The 17,302-nt window shown below is 44.6% G+C and overlaps 1 protein-coding gene across 1 annotated transcript in view; it reads right to left on the bottom strand.

Annotated features, from left to right (window-relative positions):
- The window catches only part of ANO2 (anoctamin 2), a 332,293-nt gene that overhangs the window by 301,661 nt on the left and 13,330 nt on the right, over nucleotides 1-17,302 (bottom strand). Inside the window, exons 2-3 of the mRNA XM_044996576.1 lie at nucleotides 13,773-13,957; nucleotides 10,019-10,417 (exon numbers count right to left, since the gene is read on the bottom strand). Coding sequence (XP_044852511.1) covers nucleotides 10,019-10,417; nucleotides 13,773-13,957 — 584 coding nt within the window. The remainder of the gene's footprint in view (nucleotides 1-10,018; nucleotides 10,418-13,772; nucleotides 13,958-17,302) is intronic.

Below are 17,302 nucleotides of genomic sequence, written 5' to 3'. Positions count from 1 at the left end.
AATATTTTAAAAAAAAAATATGAAAAATGGTTTTGACCAAAATTTTCATTTTTGGTTAAAAAAATTTTTTTTTTAAGTTTTCAGTTTATGAAAAGTTAAAAAAAAATGAAAATAATCTTTAAAAACTGGGGAAAAATGAAACAAAACAAAAAATTCCCAGCATTTTTTTAATAAACCTCAAATGAACATTTTGGAAAATTTCCTGTGAAAAATAACTGGTAATTTTCAATCAATTTCTGAAGGACTGGCATGACCAACCACTTGGGAAGAGGTCCAATCACGGATACACAATATACAGATATGCTGGAACCAACAGAACACAGGTTCACCAACCTTTTTGCAGTGTTGACCACACCTCAACAGAGAGTACTGTGTGGACTCACTGCCTCTCCCTCGGCCATCAAATAACTGCCCCAAGACAAAGGCAGCAAGCACTTTGAAGGGCAGGCAATATTCAGAAATATATATATGGTGTTTTTTAAATGTGATTTACCAACTGCAATTAAGAAAGAGAAATGGCTCTGTACTTTTGGGAAGATGTTACTGGCAAACATACCACAGAAGACAGCTGTGAATCCAAGAAAATAACTGCTCCTGTTGTAGCTTTATGAGTTCTCAAAGGAGATGTGGTCGTGCCTCTCAGCAGAGAGGTACCCAATAAGAGAGACAGAGTGGGTGAAGACAAAGAAGCCCTGTGCTCTGAATAATGAGCAGGGAGGTTGCTTTGGCTATTGTTGCCTTCCCACTCCAAGGCAGACAAGAGGTGCCAGACACGGCCTTCCCCAGGTCTATGTCTCACATAGAGCTTGCAGACTTGCAAATAGGGAGTGCCACAGAGTCACAGAAAAGGACAATTTACTTTCCTCTCATAAAATCTGGTTGTATCACAGTCTATTTTCTTTAAAACCCAGGATGGGTAAATAGTTTACTTTGAATTCACAAAACTGTTTTCTGAATGAATTCCTTGGAACATCAACCTACAAGAATTCAGCCAAAACTACAATCTGCTCTGATCTATGCTGTAGCAACAAGGCTATCAGCAATGAAACATGAGCTCATGTCTAGAGGCACTATGGGGCTCTGTACCACCTTGCTGGGGGTGGATTATACCACATTCTAGCCAAAGGGTTTAGATATATGCCCTAGAATTTTGGAGCTATGGGGAGGTCCTGTCAGGTAGACCTTGAGAGCACAGATAAGAACATAAAAATGGCCATATTGGGTGAGACCAATGGTCCATCTAGCCCAGTATCCTGTCTTCCAACAGTGGCCAATACCAGGTGCTTCAGAGGGAATGAACAGAACAGGCAATCATCAAGTGATCCATCCCCTGTCATCCACTCCCAGCTCCAGAGGTGGAAAGTTATTTATACTTATCTTTGAAAAGGGTAATCCTTTAAAAGGTACCTACATTTGCTAAATGCTGTTGAGCAATGTCTGTTTCATTTACAACTGACTGTAAGTTGATCCATTCTGTCAAAGTGCCAAGATGAATCTCAAATGCCTTCCCATTCTATTTGTATGATAACTCTGCCATACGTAAAAATGGTTGAATACTGTACCACCTTGCATTTGTGGTCATTAAAGCAGCAATGAAATTCTAGTTTAAGTTAACTACTGATGCTCTATGATAGGTGAAGTACAGGGTATTCATTTCTGAAGCATCCCAACCAGTTCATAATACTGGAGTGAACTGACAGAGGAAGGGGATGGGGTTTATTGACCCTTGTGGGGTTGAGGGTGGAACATTACTGGGCCGATAGCGCCCTGCACAAAGCTGACCTTGTGAATTTCTTACTGCAGTGCTTATCCAGCACCAGTACATGTTAATTAGGTTTTGTTTGACTGACAGTGCTTGTAATCCTGCCAGTTAAGCATAAGGAAGCATGTAACCTGCTGATCTTCTTTTGGAGCTCACAGAGAAATGCCAAAGAACCTGGAGCTGGGATTCTGGCACAGACTGCTTGGAAACAGGATTTTACTATGGTTTTAACTGCACATCACTTTTGAAGGAGGGAGGGGAAGATTACTAATCTACATAAAATTAATCAGGTGATCAAGTGCTTATAGGACCTGGGCCTGTGTTAGTTGCCACACAATAGTGAAAAATATAAGCTTACTAGTTCTACCTATTAATACACAAATCTACACCACTGTATAACCATCTACCTTCATAACACATAACACAGAGCAGTCATTCATAAAAACAGTCTTCTACTCCACCATCACATCAAACTATAAGAAAACACATAGAATTGTGACATGCTGTACACTGGGGCTATATGACTTTTGAAATCTTTACTATACGTTTAACAAACAAGATACATCCAACAGCATAATTTCCATCAGAGAACAAAACAAGGGGGTACTACTAAGGATGGGGGTATTCAAGTTTGGGAGGAGCAGAGTGGTAACGAGTGGGGGCAAGACGCCAAGGTCTTTGGGAACTGGCTGGAAATTCCTTACCTGGCAGGGGAGAGTTGAATTATACCTTAGTGGATATGGAGCTGGCAGATGATAGAAGGAGAGCCTTTTCTCTACAGTGAAAGTGTTTAGCACTTAGAGGTTAATATCAAGAAAATTGTCTGCATTTCAAATATTTAATGAGGATGAAAGACTCTCTTCCTTATACTCCTCCATGCCTCCCTTGGGCTCTCAACACCGTAGCCACCTGTGGCTAGCTACGTCCCCAGCACCCATCCCCATGCCCTCCCAGTGCTCTTTCCCTTCCCACGCCTCATCACTCCCCTCTCCCCTTCACGCCTGTGCTCCTCTTGCTGCCACCAAAGCGAGACCACCATTCCAAGGAAGTTTCAAAAATGATGAGTGGAGTTTCTTAACCACAGTTGGCAGCTATTATCCAGAAACAGTGACAATGCCAAGTCATTTGGGAAGAAGGACTTAATAATATTAGGGGTTATACTGCTCTGTTTTAATGCAAAGAGTCTAGAATCAAAAACAGAAGAGGCCAAACTCAATAGCTGGCTATTAAGAGTGAGACTTGGTGGACATTACTGAAACATGGTGGGCCATGGAGCATGAGCAGGCCACATCTGTGGAAGGATAAGGCATGCTATAGCAAAGGCCGAAGTTAGCAAAGGGAGAAGTTAGGGGAACTCTTCAACAGGGAAAGTAAGTGCCATTGTCACCATCATTTTTATTTTGCCCAAGTGAATGCTAGGCACTTTACTGAACAAAAAGAAAAACAAGTCTCTGCCCTAAAGTGTTTACAATGTAAATGTAGATGGAACATGCAGAGTGGAATTAGAGGGAGTGAGGGAGGACATGGAACACTTTATCCAAGCAGCAGCTAGTAACAGGGATAAACAGAGATAGGGTCCAGAGTGACCTAGACAAATTGGAGGATTGGCCAAAGGACAATTGCAAAGTCCTGAACGTAGGATGGAAGAATCCCATACACTGCTACAGGCTGGGGACCAACTGGCTAAGCGTCAGTTCTGCAAAAAAGGACCTGGGGATTACAGTGGATGAGAAGCTGGATATGAGTCAGCAGTGTGTCCTTGTTGCCAAGGAGGCCAACGGCATATTGGGCTGCATTAGTAGGAGCATTGCCAGCAGATCAAGGGAACTGATTATTCCCCTTTATTCAGCACTGGTGAGGCCACATCTGGAGTATTGCGTCCAGTTTTGGGCCCCGACTACAGAAAGGATGTGAACAAATTGGAGAGAGTCCAGCAGAGGGCAACAAAAATGATTAGGGGGCTGAGGCACATGATTTATATGAGGAGAGACTGAGGGAACTGGGCTTGTTTAGTCTGCAGAAGAGAAGAGTGAGAGGGGATTTGGTAGCAGCTTTCAACTACCTGAAGGGGGGGGTTCCAAAGAGGATGGAGTGAGGTTGTTCTCAGTGGTGGCAGATGACAGAACAAGAAGCAATGATCTCAAGTTGAAGTGGGGGAGGTCTATGTTGGATATTAGGAAACACTGTTTCCTTAGGAGGGTGGTGAAGCACTGGAATGGGTTACCTAGGGAGCAGTTGGAATCTCCATCCATAGAGGTTTTTAAGGCCGGGCTTGACAAAGCCCTGGCTGGGATGATTCAGTTGGGGTTGGTCCTGCTTTGAGCAGGGGGTTGCACTAGATGGCCTCCTGTGGTCTCTTCCAACCCTAATCTTCTATGATTCTATGGATTCACCGATTTACTGAAAAAAAAAAACAAAAAAAAACCTCTCTTACTGATAATGAGAATAAGTGGCTAGAGATCCCTGTTTATTGGCACTGCCCTCATTTGGTGGTTTTCTGGATGATTATATTGAAACGAGGAATGTGTGTTTTCTGTGTAGATACTTATTGACTGTAATCTGGTCACCCTTAAACCTTCTCTTTGTTAGGCTGAATAGTTTGCGCTCATTGAGTCTATCACTAGAAGTCTGTTTTCTAATCTTTTACTCATTAACGTGGCTCTTCTCTGAATCCTCTCCAATTTATCAACATCCTTCTTGAACTGTGGACACCAGAACTGGCCACGGTATTCCAGCAGCAGTTGCACCAGTCTCAAATACAGAAGTAAAATAACTTCTCTGCTCCTTCTCAAGTTTTCCCTGTTTATGTAACCAAGGATCACATAGTCCATTTGGCCACAGCATCACACTCTATTTTTTTTTTAAAACCCACTGGGAACTCATATTCAGCAGATTATCCACCACAACATAAATTCCATCTAAGCTGCACGGCTGTGCAGCAGGCTATCCAGGGCCATGCAGGCAGGGAGGGGCACCCCTCCTACATCCCCAGCCCAGCCTGGCCAGAGCTGCCGCAGCCAGAGAGAGGCACCTCTCCACCGGCCCCGGGCTGATGCAGCGAGAGAAGGCTGGGGGGGGGGGGGAAGTCCTCTCTCCCCGCCACAGCCTGGTGCAGCCTGCATCCCAAACTCCTCATCCCTGGCCCTACCCCAGAGCCCGCACCCAATGCACCCCAACCCTCTGCTCCCTCCCTGAGCCCCCATTCCGCACCCTGAACCCCTCATCCCTGGCCCCACCCCAGAGCCCTCACCCAATGCACCCCAACCCTCTGCCCCAGCCCTGAGACCCCTCCCACACTCCGAACCCCTTGGCCACACCCCTGCCACACATCACCTCCATACTGGTGAACATAACAAAATTCATTCCACACATGGATGTAAAAAATTAGAGGGAACATTGACCACAACCCACAAACCTTTTTCCAGAGTCACTGCATCTCAAGATAGAGTCCCCCATCATGTAAGTATGGCCTACATTCTTTGTTGCTAGATGTATACATTTATATTTAGCTATATTAAAATGCATATGGTTTGCCTGCACCCAGTTTACCAAGCAATCCAGATCACTGTATATCAGTGACCTGTCCTCTTCATTATTTACCACTCTCCCAGTTTTTATGTCATTTGCAAACTTTATCAGTGATGATTTTATATCTCCTTCCAGATCATTAATAAAAATGTTAAAAAGCTTAGGGCCAAGAACAGATCCCTGTGGGACCCTGTAAGCTGGTGGTCGGGGCTCAACCCTCCAGCTGGCGGGAGGGGAGCCACACCGACTCGCTCCTTGTCCCCTCTAACTGGTGGGCGGCAAGAAGTCAAGGTTAGCACCGTCTCAGGAGTCAGGCCCTCTGAGTCAGGGGGGCTGAACAACAATCAGTCTCAGATTCTCACAGCGATCAGTCTCATGAAGGTTCACAGGTGCAGACCCTCAGGCAGGGGCTGACCACAAGGCACACAGTCAATTAGTGCAAGCCCAGGCCCTCGGTCAGGGCGGGGCAACAGCAGTTCAATATAAACCCCGGCCCTCTGGAGCAGGGGCGGGGCCACAGCAGTTCAATAGAGGCCCAGGCCCTCTGGAGCAGGGGGCTGGGCAACAGCAGTTCAATAGAAGCCCAGGCCTCTGGAGCAGGGGCTGGGTAACAGCAATCAGTCTCAACGCCTTCAGGTTCAGATCCTCAGGCAGGGGCAGAACACCAGGCACACAGTCCATTAGTCTAAGCCCAGGCCCTCAATCAGGGCGGGGCAGCACAATAGCAGTTCTATATAAGCCCAGGCCCTCTGGAGCAGGGGGCTGGGCAACAGCAGTTTATATAAGCCCAGGCCCTCTGGAGCAGGGGGCTGGGCAACAGCAGTTTATATAAGCCCAGGCCCTCTGGAGCAGGGGCTGGGCAACAGCAGTTCAGTTTAGGGCTCAGGTCCTTGCCTCAGGAGCTGAGCAACTACAAAGTCAGTAAGCCCAGACCCTCTGGTCAGGGCGGGGCAACAAACCATAGTCTACAGGACTCAAGTCCTGGTGTCAGGAGCTGGGCAATGACAGCAACTCAGCTTAGTGCAGGCGGCTCTGTCTGCGCTGGGGTGAGGGGGAGACTGCCACCCGTGAGTGGGGTGGCAGGGGGGACACAGGCCCACCCACTCCACTGTGTCCCAGCCCGGGGCCCTAGTAGTGGCTAGCACTGCCGCTGGTCAGTGGGGTCCTGACCGAAACACACTGACATGGGCACCTCGGTGCCTATAGCCTGACAGGGGTCGGCTATCCCCGGGCTACATTCCATATCCCCCTCTATAGGTACCTGCTCCTCGGTCACCATGGGTTCGGGCCAGTCCACCGGCATGGGGTCTGCAGGACCAGGGCTTGGGGGCAAGTCCGGCAACTCCTGCTGGCAGTCTGGCCAGGCTGGCTTCGGTGGTTCCTCCGGATAACAGCAGGGCGGAAGCGGCGGCGGCGGCTCCTCCTCGTACCGGGCGCGGGGAAGTCCTAGCGGCTGCTCCGGGATCCGATCCCGGGGAAGTTCCGCGGGTTCCTCATTGTACCGGGCGCGGAGTAGTGGGGGCCAGTCCGGATCGCCGCCTCGGGTCCTAGAGGGCTCCCAGTCTGGAGCCCCCGCCGGCACATCTGCTCCCGGCGGTGGCTGGCTCCTGACTGAGCTTTGGCGTCCTCCTTTTCTACTTCCTGTCCCGCCCCTTGACTTCCGGGGGGCGGGGACAGGAAGTGGTGGCTCAGCCCAGCTGGGCTTCTGGGAGGGAGCGCCCTCTGCTGGGCAGGAGGGAAGCCACACCGACTCGCTACAGACCCCATTAAAACACACCCGATTGATGATGATTCTCTGTTTACAATTACATTTTGAGCCCTGTCAGTTAGCCAGGTTTTTAATCCACTTAATGTGTGTCATGTTAATTTTATATATATATTTTTAATCAAAATGTCACGTAGCACCAAGTCAAATACCTTACAGAAATCCAAGTATAAAAAACAACATTGTTACCTTTATCAACCAAACTTGTAATCTCATCAAAAAAAAAAAAAAGATATCAAGTTAATTAGACAGAATCTATTACCCATAAATCCATGTTGATTGCATTAGTCATATTACTCTCCTTTAATTCTTTATTAATCGAGTCTCATATCAGCCACTTCCTTATCTTGCCAAGGATCAATGTCAGATTGACAGGCCTATAATTATTTGGGTCATCCTGTTTGCCCTTTTAAGATATTGGTGGTCTAGTGCCACTATGAGCTGGTGTGTCCTGATCTGTGGAGAGCTTGTTTCTGATGATGAGCTTGGAGAGGTTGGGAGTTTGGAACCGGCCACCCAAATACCCCAAGAGAACTTGCTTCAATACAGAACTACCCCTCCTTCAACCACACACCTCTAGTTGTCACCTACCACCCACAATGATGCCCATATGGGGTATCACTAAACAACTACAACCCATACTCCATGAGGACACCATCCTAAAATAAATCTTTCCTGGACCCTCTCTTCTGTCCTTCAAACAAGCCCCAACCTCTCCAAGCTTATAATCAAAAGCAAGCTCCCCACAGACCTGAACACACCAATTCAAAGAGGTACCAGACCCTGTCAAAACAGATGCAAAACTCGCAGACACATCTCCACTGTTACAATGATCAATAGCCCCCACAACACCTTTCAAGATTCATTGGTCCTCCACATGACTATCAGAACATGTGGTGTACCTCATCCCATTCACTAAAAGCTCCAGTAGCAACTGTGTCCAGGGTGAAACCAGACAATCACTACGTTCTCAAATGAACTCACTCACAGAATAAAATGATAAAAAACAAAAACACTGTATCACCTGTGATCACTCTATATCTGACCGATCAGTCCTTATCCTCAAAGGAAACCTGCACACACACACAAAAAAACCAACCAACCAAACAAACAAACAAAAAAACACTTTCAAAAGACCAGCCTGGGAGCTTAAATTCATAACTTTGCTAGACACTAAAAATCATGGAGAGATTAGAGACACTGGATTTATGCCTTATTACAACAATCTGAAACCCACTAACACCCCCCCACACCCAGCTTCCCCCCGCCCCTTTCCTCCTTATGACTGGAAGGGCGTTACCAGGCCACTTCACCTTGAACGATCCTTGAAACACGTTAACTACTTATGTTAAACAATCGGTTAAACCTAGTATTTAGCAGTGACACTTTGAGTTAGTTTCCCAGACCTGAAGAAGAGCTCTGTGTAAGTTTGAAAGCTTGTGTCTCTCACCAACAGAAGTTGGTTCCAATACAAGATATTACCTCACCTACCTTGTGTCTCTAATATGTAAGTTAAGGCAGCTTTGAGAAAGTTATACTCAAAAGAATCTTTCTGATCAAATATGAATAGACTCCATACCACCAAATCCAGAAAAAGAAGAGGAAAAAAAAATGCACAGCCCACAGGAGGCATAACATCACCTTGCATTCTATGTAATTCCTTAAGAAGATAATTAGATTTTAAAAGGATTGAATTAAAATAAAAATGGAAATCACTTATAATACTTAGTGGTGAATTAGTTTCAAGGAGAAAAAATGCAATGCAATGCAAAAAGTAATAAGAGTATTTAGACACCAAATATTTTCCACTCTGAAAAGAAAACAAGGCTTAAGTACCACAAATCAGAGCCCCCCCCTCCAATTAAATGGCAAAATAATTTGTTTAGTAAAATTTCAATACATGTTTCTGGTCAATAACACTTTAAATATCAACGATGATCAAATAAATCAGCTCCAATCAACACGATTCTAGAAAAAGCATAACCAGCCTCTTTTCCATATTTTGAGCATGTGCGTCTTCTGAAAGATATTTAACAAGCCCCTCCTTGGCTGGTCAGTGGGATGTGAACCAAGGATCTTTAGTACTAAAGCACAGAGCTAAAAGATAACTCCATTTGCTTGCACAGAAGTAGTCTGTTATCTTTATGTGGACTAGACACGGACACAACGTATACTTTATCTCTAGTGAATCTGTGACACATTTCAAACAATGAAAGTAGAGGGGTCAGAGAGCAATTTCCATGAGTTAATTAGAAGTCAAAATACGCCACAGGGCCTGATTTTCCTCATTTACAGACATAAGGGTATGTCTACACAGGAGTTGGGTGCTGTGAGTCCCAGCTCAGGTAGACGTGCTTGGCACAACAGGCAGCGACTCAGGATTGCTGCCCTAGTACCTACCTAGGGAGTCAGGCAGGAGTGCACTCAGGCAGCTAGCCAATTGCCACCCATGCTGCCACGGCCAGGCTGCTACTTTTAGCATGCTAGCTCAGGCAGGCTGGGAATCACACCTCTCAGCTGTTGTGTAGAGATATCCCTAGTCAGGAGCAATGTCAGTGGAATCACACTGGTTTGAAGCCAATGAAAGGATGTCCATTCATTGGGCTTCAAATCAGGCCTTACAGGAGAGGACAATCAGGCTTATAATCTGCATTTGAAGAGAGGGCAGTCCTTTATTTTCATCTCCAGTAAGGATAATGTTTCTGTAACATGAACAATTAGCTTATGTTCCTATAAACTTGAAGTCTTTGCCTGCACTAAATCATAAAGGTTTGTGCTGCACTGAGCTTTTGCTCAGTAATGACATTTGGTGGGAAAAAAAAAAAAAAAAAACCAGAATCCAGGTTGTTAGGGGCCTGAGCTATTAACCTGCATTTCTTCTCCCCACATACTCATTTTCAGTACTGAACCAAGTCAACCCTTTGCTGATGGGAAGCCCAGTGCCATGCTCCCGGTCCTCTTACCTCAATGTCTTTTTCTAACTCCAGTCCGGCTTCCACCAGGTTGCGCTCATATTCCTCCCTCTGCTCCCGTTTCTCCTCCTCTAGGGCATCCAGTGGGCTCATCTCGATCATCTGAGCCTCTGGCTGCCCATGTTGCTGTTGGGGTCCATTCTGGCCCTGGTTTTGCTGTTGCTCAGAGTGGCTTTTCCCCATTTCCCCATTAGAAATAATGGCCAAGGGGGAAGGTCTGTGCAAGTGACCTAGGGAGCCAATGCCTCGCTGGTGCTGAGAGGCACGTTTTCGGTAGTGATAGGCTAAGACGTAGTCCACTTTCCTCTTGCTGTCCCTGAAATGCTTCCCACCTGGGGATGTCCCACCTCTGGCCCCCACTTGGGTCCCATCCAGGTAATTGTTAATTTTCTGAAAGAGAAATAGACAAGTCTCAGGGAGACAAATCCAAAGACCAAGTAAGCAGCAGGGCTCAGGGCCTCACTCTTGTACAGGTACATGAGAGCCTTAGCTAAGTAAATGATGGGGATTAACTGTAGATATGGGAAAGGAGCAATATTGAAACAAGAGCTCAGATTCAGTAATGTAGAGCATCTCCTCTGTCTGCAAACCAAGAATGGTGACAAAAACCAGAAATTTCCAATCTGCCATTGTTTCCAAAAGGCAATAGAAACCTACATACTTACCACCTTCTCACTCACACATACTGAGAAAACACACTGACACCATACCTTAGGGTTTTGTACTCACACCTTACACTCATATGTATCAGTGCTTAAGTGATGAATGCAATAGGAAAGTAGGGGTCAGATTATGGATTAGGGGAATGTTGTGGAGCAAGACTGCTCAGGGGGAACAGGGAGCAATTTGTACTATGCATGGACGAAGCGCAGGAATCAGAGGTCTGAGCTGGGACATGGTGCCAGGAGAAGCAGGACTGGACTGGGCTGGGCACGGGATATGGGAGACAAGAGGATGGTGGAGTGGAGGTTAGAGAGAATACCACCTCTCACATGGACTGCTCTAAATGATGAATAATATCAGTATTGACAAAACATTATAATTAACTTGGGGATGAGATTGGTAGACTGTATGACCCACCAACATACAGCATAAAAAGAAAGGAAATACAAAGTTAAACTATTCAACACCTTGTCTACTACATCAGTTCCGCTTCTCCGCCTCAGCTACCTCCTTTCCAGAGCTCACAGATCTCCACCCTAAACAAACAGCAACCATGTAGCCTCAGCTCTGACCACAGCCAAAGTACATCAATGTGGATTCCAATTCTGTAATTTCTACATTAAAATCTAATCCCAAATTTAGAACAGTCACTCACAAAATAGGTCACCCATTCACATACATTTTCCTAAGATATATAGAAAACCCTCTCTCATTGCCACCATTTGCAATCTAACTTCACGTCCGGCTTACATACACTCCAATACAGAACTAGGTTCAATGTAGTTTATAAAAGCTGTGCCAGCACTAATGGAAATATATGATCTTATAAACAAATAATGTGGCCAGATTTAAGTTTACATGTTGGTTGTTTGGGATTGGGGTCAAGATACGTGGGTTGTGGAGGGAGGTATCTGAGAGTGGGAAGAGGAACTGATGAGTGTAGTGTAGATAAGGCATTGAATGGTTTAACTTTGTATTTCCTTTCTTTTTATGGTGTTTGTTGGTGGTTCACCCAGTCTAGCACTCTCTTCTCAAAGTTAGACAGTGTAAACAGGGTAACCATTCCATATATATATATAATGGTTTTAGTAGGCTCTGCCATCTAGCAACCTTAACTCAAAGTTAATGAAGTTTTTGTATAGGACTTTCACACGTTTTTAATGTGCATCAACACTGATAGTTATTCATATGGACAACTATGCAGATTGATATGAATTTTATCCTGACATCTCCCATGTTCACCTCTCCCACAGCTAAGCTTTGCCTCCTGGTTTCACACAAAACTGCTATCAACCTCCATATGCTTTTATAGATTCCTGGTCCCTCTACATACAACCCCTCCCATGCACAGATCAGACTGCCTCAAGGCTTCCCACTTTGCACACCATACATATGCTACACATTATACATATACTCTTTACAGCTAGATTTACACACAGATTAAAAATACTTTGGAGACAGCATTTTATAACATGTTCCTATTCTATGGTCTGAATCCTTTTCACATTGTACTCACGGGCAGTCCCTGCAGACTCTCTGGATCCATCCCTGCCACAATGAAAACGCCAAACCTCAGATTACCAGCCTCCCTTCCAGAGAATTTCATGCAATATACTCCACAGGTAATGATGTCACCATCCCCTGGTTGCTGGCACCGACAGCAATCCAGGGAAATCCATTAGCTGGCGGTAGAGAAGATAATCTTCAAGTATTATCCCCCTCTTCCTCTTTATACATGGGTGTGTGTAGTAATAAGAGATGCACACAGAGGCCAGAAGGAAAGGGAATGAGGAAGGATTGGGCAGATGAGTTGCTGAGGGTGTTTTCCTGTTTATCATCTGTAGGTACCCAGGTGCCTCATCCCAGCAGCTGCCACCTGAGAGGTCACCATAGCAACATCAAAGGGATGCTGCTGCTGTACCTACACAGAGAATGGGACTGAGCAGATTGCAGACACCCCTCTCTCTCTCTCTTTCTGTGGCTCATACAAGGCATAAAGATTTTGCCACAGCAGTGTATTAAGACCAAGCCCTAAAGTCAGTGGCAAAATTCCCACAGATTTCAATGAGAACAGGATCAGCTCCTTAGTTTGCAGCGCTTTCTTGAACCTGTAAGAGTTTTTGCAATCAAAGAATTTATTAGAAATGAAAACAAAATAAATAAGCAGATAAAACTGTTAGTAACAAGATTCAATTTGCAAAATTTGAACAGAAAGAACTTTAAATGGTTATATATTCTGCCCACAACCTCGCTCATTCTGCCCATTCTCTCTTAGGGTGACCAGCTGTCCCGATTTTATAGGGACAGTCCCGATATTTGGGGCTTTTTTTTAATATGGACTCCTATTACCCCCCACCCCATCCCAATTTTTCACACTTGCTATCTAGTCACCCTATTCTCTCTTTCTTTCACCGTAGAAATCAGTGTCTCATAGGTGCAACATGCTGTTTTACTTAGAAACCTGAGTCTAAAAATATTGTCTTGGGTTCCATATTTCTTAATGATTTCTGAACAATGGCATACAATTTATAAGGTAAATAGATCAGGGGATATGGTGGCAAGGGTTCTAACTACAAGGCCTGCAAACATATCCTAGGCTCTACAAGTCAAGATGGATTCTTTCCTTCTCCCATGTAATAAAGGTTCTGCATCCAAGACTGCAGCTGTATAACTCCACTGTCTTCAGATTCCGCCCTCAGTGACACCTGTGCATATGACCTTCAATGGGTTTGCACAGGTGTAACTGATTGGACATCAGTAAACAACTCTGCTGATGGTGCACAAGAGGGAACAGAATCCAGCTCCCTCTCTCTGAGCTGTGTTGGCTCTGCCAGACCAACAGGAGTAAAAATGTAATATAGTGGCTGAAGTCGGTAGCTTTTCCTCAGAATAGGCAGAGGAAGCAGATCTGTTGAGTAAGGTAGTGGCATTTTTGCCTAGTTACTTTTCACAGTAAAGCCACATTGTAAATAATATATAGAAGGAACATTTGATGCTCCCCCTCTCTCTCCCCATCACCCCACCTCCACCTTCATCAAGAGCACTAGAGGAATAAGTCAATGATTATAATAATCCTACTTACAGAATTGTTGTGAGTCTCCATGCGGCCAGATGGCTCAAAAGCCCCATTGATTCTGCCAAAATGCACAGAAGGCCGGGTCTGAGGAACTGTGAGGTATTTGTTGTTGTAGGTTGAAGAAGAGCTCCCAATGGATTCTGATCTTTGCTCTCCATTTTGGGTAGGATGAGAAGGCGTTAAAGGAATATCTGAGGGTCAAAGACAAAATTGTCAAAAGTCCGTACATCTTTTTGTGCAACCATGTCTGTAAATGACTGAGTCAGTGAGGGTCATAGGGACTTTCTGTCAGCGTGCATAGAACTTGAGTGTATAGAGATGAGCATAAAAAAAGACCACACTCAAAATGAAATGCTAGATATTTGTGTGCGACCTGCTGAATAAACAAACATTTTTCAATTTGCATACCTTAGCTGCACTGAAACCAAATATATTTGATAAAAACATTTCTGTCCTTGTTTGAGTGTTCCGAAATATTTTAATCTACTGGTTGAAGCACAGGACTAGACTTTAGAAGGTCTATGCTCTGCTCCAAACTCTGTAAATAATTCATGGCCCCAGCTTTGGCAAGCACATGTAATTTCTCTGTGCCTCAGTTTCCCCCATCTGCAAAATGGGGAAGTTACTAACCTCAGAAGGTTCTTGAGATTAAATTAATTAATGTTAGTGAAATGCTTTCACATCCTCAGATGGAAGTTGATTCAAAGTATTAAATAGTATTAGGACAACTACCATAATGTAATACAAAGGCTGCATACCTGAACACTCCAAAGTAAAGAAATACAAAAGCCAACGTTGAAAATACAACACTTACTCTGGCTTTTCCATGCAACAGAGATGGGCCAAATCAGAAACCTCAAAACCTGAATTTTGAATTTCAAGAGACGTTAGGTTCAGATCAATGGATCCAATCCTGCTCGTCCTGGTTTGGTTCCATCTTTTATCCTGACCTGAAAGGGCTGATATTTCAGATCCAGTCTGAGGCGGCCAAAATCTAGTGAGGATGAAGACGGCAGAAATCTAAGACTAATGGCTGATCTCCCCAAACCTCCACATTTTGAACTGAAATCTCATGAGAGGTTCTGGCATTGTTAAATCCCAAACCTAAATTGAATGGGTCTTTAAACCAAGCCATTAACCCTAGCCTAAATTTAACAATCTGGGATTTGGACATCACGACCGTGGCCCATCTCTTATATTGACATAGTTTCTAATCACAGACAAACAAGCCAACAATAATATAACACACTTTCCCCCTAGATAAATGTGTGTATATGGTACAGAGCGATGTACAGCTATGAGTGTATTGCACAAAAAGAGTGCTTAGTTACAAATAAGGAAAACAAATTAAATCACACTCCAGTGACAGTACAGAAAAATAGAGTAATGGTGAAGTATTTTGAGGGTTCCAGACTATGTAACCCATACTGAGTGTTCTGTCCCACTCTAATAGTGGTTGGACCACAGATGAAAGTTGATCCCCTCAGCTCAAATCACCATATGGGCCACCACACATAATACAATACCCCTGGGTGAGTCATTGGGAGAAGCAGTTGTACCTAGGACTTCTGGTTCTTAAAGCATGAGTCTCTACCACCTGAAATAAGACCAAGATACATTAGCCAAGGCAGTAGCAGGGTCATCAACCTATGTGGCTCAGTCACCACTAGAGGGCAATAGAGCATCACACTGAATGGACATGGGTTACACCTCCCCCTGGGGGAAAGATGCAAGGAGCTACTGCCATCCTGAAGCCACATTGGAGAAGCCAAAGGGGAGCCTCTCCCACAACCCCAGAGAGTCACTGCATCTACAGTACGTTCTTGTGCCCTATTCTAGGAAGCATCAATGTATTGCAGCACTCTCCCTTCAATAGAGGAATGAGAACAGGTGACAGCAGCACTGGCATTTCCAAGTTCAGGAGGGAATGCTATGGAATGGTTCTCAGGAGTGACTTTTCCCCACTGAAAAGCTCTGGGAGAAGAGTTGTCCTTCTTTTCCTTACCTTCCTGTTTAGGAAAATACAGGAGTCCCATAATGGTTTTCATCTTCCCCTTGTGGAGATCACTGGTGGTGGGTGTAGCTCCCCTTTTTCTTTTGTATCTATGTCCTGAAAGCAGCTCCTTCTGCTTGCTGCAGGGACAGGATGGTGGTGGAATCATCTACACCTGCTCCCTGCAAGGTGGGAGGGTCCCAGAGCTCAGGCTGCAGCCCAAGCCCAAACACGTACACTGCAATTAAACAGCCCCGCAGCCCGAGCCCTGCAAACCCAAGTCAGCTGGCACGGGCCAGGAGAGGGTTTTTAATTGCAGTGTAGACATAAGGTTCGAGTAGTAGCATCTCAAGGTGAGTAGCCAGCACCTGCAGTAGCTCTATAGGCACAGAAATGGAGACCGAATTTGCCATTGCATCTCTTGTATGTCCTCTCCAAAGGCTGGCTTTACCTACCTGTGACTATACGGTAAAAGGGCAACTAGTAAAAGGCCTGAGATGGAAGGGTTGAAAAAGAAAAGATCTTGATTAATCTAATCTTCGCTAGTAAAAGAAAGCATCAAATGGAAGTCAGCAGAACTTAAATGACATCATAGTTCTGACCCACCAGCTTTCCTCGGGCACTCAAGAAGACTCTCACTTGGTTTCCTTTAATGAAGCACATGAGGCCATGAGGGAAATTTCAAGGAAAATAATTAATAACTGGAAGTTTCAGTCCCAGAGGCCGCATATGGTATTTCTCCCAATAGTCTCACTGTAAGCCTTGGACATCTCACAAGACCATAACACAGGCAATTATAGGCCTTGAGTTTTCCCGACTCTTTTAGCTGAGCCTGGGTCAAACACCGCAGAACATTTTCAATAACTATAAACCAAGTTCACTTTCACCATGCTCACACTCTTTATGGGGTACACAGTGAACCCTGGGCTCACAATGGTGAGCAGTAGAGGTGGTTGGGATTTTTCAGTCAAAATGATTTTTTTAAAATGGAAAACGCAGTTACTGCAAAAATCAAAATTGTCTTCCAGAAAATTTTGATTGTGACCAGGAAAAAAAAAAGATGATTTTCTGTCAGAAAAATCTAAACAAAATATTTAATTTGGGGTTGGTTCAATTAAAATCAAAACACCTCAATGTGTTCAACTGAACCCAAAAGTTTTGTTTTGAATCAGTTTGACATTAAATTGCATCTGCCTATGGTTGTGCAGTGCCTCTATGGAGATGTAATTCAAGGCCTCCTGCCCTCATTCTGTCCTATGGGCCCCGAGATCCTCTCGCCCTTAGTATTCACAATCTGCAAACATTCTAGAGGCAGAGATTACTGGCAGGAATGATCATAGCAGAACATTTTAATTGTGTGTGTGTTTGTTTGAGAACAATGTCTGAAAGTGAATTCTAAATTCAAACTAGAAACCTGATTCTCAGAGCAGAGATTATCCAGGAACAGAAATACAGCGTGTGATCTGTGTGTCTAATGAAACTAGATCAATTTCAAATACTTGCAAAGAGCTGCTGACAAACACACTAAAAAATCAGGATTCAC

This window comes from Mauremys mutica, chromosome 1 (assembly GCF_020497125.1).
Source record: "Mauremys mutica isolate MM-2020 ecotype Southern chromosome 1, ASM2049712v1, whole genome shotgun sequence".
NCBI lineage: Eukaryota > Metazoa > Chordata > Testudines > Geoemydidae > Mauremys > Mauremys mutica.
The sequence above is the reverse complement of the archived record's forward strand: the minus strand, read 5'-3'. Positions and strand labels throughout refer to the sequence as shown.